Below are 4735 nucleotides of genomic sequence, written 5' to 3'. Positions count from 1 at the left end.
CTGCGGGGACAGACACACGTCAGGCTCAGGCGCCGCCCAGAGGCCGGCGGCGGCGGCGATAGGGACTCACCTGCTGCTTCAGCTGCTGGACCTTCTCCTGCAGAACCAGGCGGAGCGCCTTCAGCTGGACCTCCAGGTCGTCCGCCCTCTCCTGCAGAAGCTCCGCCTCCTTCCTGCTGCCCGCCTGCAGCGCGCTGAGGGCGGCGCCGGCCCGCTGCGCCTGCACAACAAACAGGAAGTCAGGTTTCTGACCGGCTTCCTGCTTCTGGCTCACAGAACCCAACCAGAGCCCAACTAACAACTAACTCAACCAACCCAACCAGAGCCCAACTAACTCAACCAACCCAACCAGAGCCCAACTAACCCAACCAGAACCCAACTAACCCAACCAGAACCCAACCAGAACCCAACCAACCCAACCAGAACCCAACCAGAGCCCAACCAGAACCCAACTAACCCAACCAGAACCCAACCAGAACCCAACCAACCCAACCAGAACCCAACCAGAACCCAACCAACCCAACCAGAACCCAACCAGAGCCCAACTAACCCAACCAGAGCCCAACCAGAACCCAACTAACCCAACCAGAGCCCAACCAACCCAACCAGAGCCCAACCAGAGCCCAACCAACCCAACCAGAACCCAACCAACCCAACCAGAACCCAACCAGAGCCCAACTAACCCAACCAGAGCCCAACCAACCCAACCAGAACCCAACCAGAGCCCAACTAACCCAACCAGAACCCAACTAACCCAACCAGAACCCAACCAGAGCCCAACCAACCCAACCAGAGCCCAACCAAAACCCAACCAAACCCAACCAGAGCCCAACTAACCCAACCAGAGCCCAACTAACCCAACCAGAACCCAACTAACCCAACCAGAACCCAACCAGAGCCCAACTAACCCAACCAGAGCCCAACCAGAGCCCAACTAACCCAACCAGAGCCCAACCAACCCAACCAGAACCCAACTAACCCAACCAGAACCCAACCAGAGCCCAACCAACCCAACCAGAGCCCAACCAAAACCCAACCAAACCCAACCAGAGCCCAACTAACCCAACCAGAACCCAACCAAACCCAACCAGAGCCCAACTAACCCAACCAGAGCCCAACTAACCCAACCAGAACCCAACTAACCCAACCAGAACCCAACCAGAACCCAACCAGAACCCAACTAACCCAACCAGAGCCCAACTAACCCAACCAGAGCCCAACTAACCCAACCAGAACCCAACCAGAACCCAACCAGAGCCCAACCAGAACCCAACCAACCCAACCAGAACCCAACCAGAACCCAACTAACCCAACCAGAGCCCAACTAACCCAACCAGAGCCCAACCAGAGCCCAACCAGAACCCAAATAACCCAACCAGAACCCAACCAGAACCCAACTAACCCAACCAGAACCCAACCAGAGCCCAACTAACCCAACCAGAGCCCAACTAACCCAACCAGAACCCAACCAGAGCCCAACTAACCCAACCAGAACCCAACTAACCCAACCAGAGCCCAACTAACCCAACCAGAACCCAACCAGAACCCAACCAGAGCCCAACTAACCCAACCAGAACCCAACCAACCCAACCAGAACCCAACCAGAGCCCAACTAACCCAACCAGAACCCAACTAACTCAACCAGAACCTGACCTGGTCCTGGGCCTGGGCCCGGGTCGCCTCCACCTCCCTCAGGCTGGTCCTCAGGTTCTGCTGCTCCCGGGTCAGCTGGTGGACCTGGACCTGGAGCTCCTGGTTCTGGACCCTCAGACCCTGGAGCTCCTGGTTCTGGGCCCTCAGATTCTGGGCCTCCTGGTTCTGGACCCTCAGACTTTGGAGCTCCTGGTTCTGGACCCTCAGACTCTGGAGCTCTTGGTTCTGGACCCTCAGACTCTGGAGCTCTTGGTTCTGGACCCTCAGACTTTGTAGCTCCTGGTTCTGGACCCTCAGACTCTGGAGCTCCGCCACTTCCTGGGCGTGGCCGAGCTTCTCCTGAGTGACGGCGTGGAGCTGAGAGCGAAGAAGCTCCGCCTCCGTCTCCACGGAGCTCAGCTGCTGCTCCACCTGACGGAGAAACAGCGTCAGCGGGTTCTGATCCGACCGGCTTCCTCCTGAACTACGGGCCAGGTTCCATGGGACCTGCAGCAGGTTCTGACCTGCAGCAGGTTCTGACCTGCGTGGGTTAACCCAGGGGTTCCCAAACTTGTCCATGCCGAGGCCCCCCAAACAGTATCAGCTTCTGGCCCCCTTTGCAAACCAGACAATGCTACAAAATATGTAAAGAAACAACTTTTAGAAGGTATTTTCTTTCTTTTCTTCCCGGACAGCAGCTCGCTGTGTGAATGCAGCCTGACTAAATGCTCTTCTTTACGTCTGAAGAAGTCTGACGGATGTTTTTGTATCAGGTGACGCTGAAGTTTCGAAGGTTTTGAACCCTCATCTGAGAGGGTCTCCAGACAGAGGACGCCATTTTTCTGTACGGCTGTAAAGCCAAACTTAATGTCTGCTGCCTCGTACTTTCTGATTTTAGTCGGCCAGTTCTTTCGGTCTCTTCCAAGTCTAAAATCTGTCCATGTTGGCTAAGCTAGCTACACGCTAACTTGAGGAGCAGCGCAGCATCAGAACAGGCGCAAACCGCCAGGTCTACCATGTTTTGACTGGCAGCCAATCAGAAAGACGAGCGTGGCAAATAACATTTCCATATGACATATTATTATAAATTGTATTTTACAATACTGATTAAAAAAATTTGACAATTTATTATGTTTTAAAAAAAATTGAATTCTATTTTTTTTATTTTTGCATTTTTTTCTTATCTTCACTCCAATTTTCTGAGGCCCCCCCAGCGGCCCCCACTTTGAAAACCACTGGGTTAAACTGTTTATTTTAAACTCATTAAATGCTCTGCGCTGCCCCTGGTGGAAGTTCTGCCCAGCAGCACCAACATCGCTCTGATTGGCTGTTCAGTGAGGGAAACCCGATGACATTATTGGACGGTTTACGCTGATGTCACGTCACCTTGCGGTTTCGTTCCTCGCCGTCTCGCCGCAGCCGCTCCTTGTCCTCCTCCGTCCACTGCAGCTTCAGGCTGACGCCGCTAAGCTCCGCCTCCAGCTGCGGAACAGATATGGTGAGTCGCCGCAAAGGAGACGAGCGGCTGGCCAGAGATCGTGGTGTTTACCTCCTCCTTGGTGGAGCAGAGCTCCGCCTCCAGCAGCTGTCTCTCCTGTGTCCACGCCGCCTGCCGCTGCAGCTTCTCCCGCTCGTGCTGCGTCACGGCGTCCTGCAGCCGCCGCCGCAGCCCGGCCGCCGCCTCCTCCTGCTCCAGGGAAGCCGTCGCCAGGCGGCCCCGCAGCATCAGGACCGCCTCCTGCTCCCCACGGAGACGCGTGCTCAGCTCGCCGTTGTCGCCGCTCAGCTGCAGGTTCCTGCTGCTCAGATCCAGAACCTCCTCACGGTACCTGGCGTTCTGGAGAGAAAGGGGGGGTGAGGCGTCTGAGGCGGGCGGGGCCTCTGAGGGGGCGGGGCCTCACATCAGGAACCAGGTGTCTCACCTCCTGCTGCAGCCGCTCCTCCTCCTCTCTGCTCCTCTCGTGTTCCTTCTCCACCTCCTCCAGCCGCCGCCTGTAACGTCATGTGACTGTTAACCCATCATGTGACTGCTAACCCATCATGTGACTGCTAACCCATCATGTGACTGCTAACCCATCATGTGACTGCTAACCCATCATGTGACTGCTAACCCAACCCATCATGTGACTGCTAACCCATCATGTGACTGTTAACCCATCATGTGACTGCTAACCCATCATGTGACTGCTAACCCATCATGTGACTGCTAACCCATCATGTGACTGCTAACCCATCATGTGACTGCTAACCCATCATGTGACTGTTAACCCATCATGTGACTGCTAACCCATCATGTGACTGCTAACCCATCATGTGACTGTTAACCCATCATGTGACTGCTAACCCATCATGTGACTGTTAACCCATCATGTGACTGCTAACCCATCATGTGACTGCTAACCCATCATGTGACTGCTAACCCATCATGTGACTGTTAACCCATCATGTGACTGTTAACCCATCATGTGACTGCTAACCCATCATGTGACTGTTAACCCATCATGTGACTGCTAACCCATCATGTGACTGCTAACCCATCATGTGACTGTTAACCGATCATGTGACTGCTAACCCATCATGTGACTGCTAACCCATCATGTGACTGTTAACCCATCATGTGACTGCTAACCCATCATGTGACTGCTAACCCATCATGTGACTGCTAACCCATCATGTGACTGTTAACCGATCATGTGACTGCTAACCCATCATGTGACTGCTAACCCATCATGTGACTGTTAACCCATCATGTGACTGCTAACCCGTAAAGAAGAGCAATCTTGATGCCACAGTACTGAACAACTACCGGCCCATATCAAACCTGCCATTCTTAGGCAAAGTCCTAGAAAAAGTTGTATACCAACAGCTTAGTGACTTTCTCCTGTCTAACAATGCTTTTGATACTTTCCAATCAGGCTTTAGGCCCCACCACAGCACTGAGACAGCTCTGATCAAGGTGACAAACGACATCCGCCTGAACACAGATGCAAGTAGAGTCTCAGTCTTAGTTCTGCTGGACCTGAGTGCTGCCTTTGACACAGTTGACCATGTGACCTTATTACAGAGGTTAGAAGACTGGGTGGGAATCCGAACAGATCAGTGT

At 53.9% G+C, this 4735-nt stretch overlaps 1 protein-coding gene across 3 annotated transcripts in view; it reads right to left on the bottom strand.

Moving 5' to 3' along the window:
- ninl (ninein-like) overlaps window positions 1-4735 on the bottom strand; it is a 42237-nt gene that overhangs the window by 1416 nt on the left and 36086 nt on the right. For all 3 annotated transcript variants that reach the window (XM_075473567.1, XM_075473575.1, XM_075473584.1), the window contains 5 exons: window positions 3555-3624; window positions 3182-3469; window positions 3019-3114; window positions 1654-2064; window positions 71-220 (listed from right to left, as the gene is read on the bottom strand). In XM_075473567.1, coding sequence (XP_075329682.1) covers window positions 71-220; window positions 1654-2064; window positions 3019-3114; window positions 3182-3469; window positions 3555-3624 — 1015 coding nt within the window. The remainder of the gene's footprint in view (window positions 1-70; window positions 221-1653; window positions 2065-3018; window positions 3115-3181; window positions 3470-3554; window positions 3625-4735) is intronic.

The sequence above is a fragment of the Odontesthes bonariensis genome, chromosome 2, assembly GCF_027942865.1.
Source record: "Odontesthes bonariensis isolate fOdoBon6 chromosome 2, fOdoBon6.hap1, whole genome shotgun sequence".
Taxonomy (NCBI): Eukaryota; Metazoa; Chordata; class Actinopteri; order Atheriniformes; family Atherinopsidae; genus Odontesthes; species Odontesthes bonariensis.
Note: the sequence above shows the minus strand (reverse complement) of the source record. Positions and strands in the feature narration are given on the sequence as shown.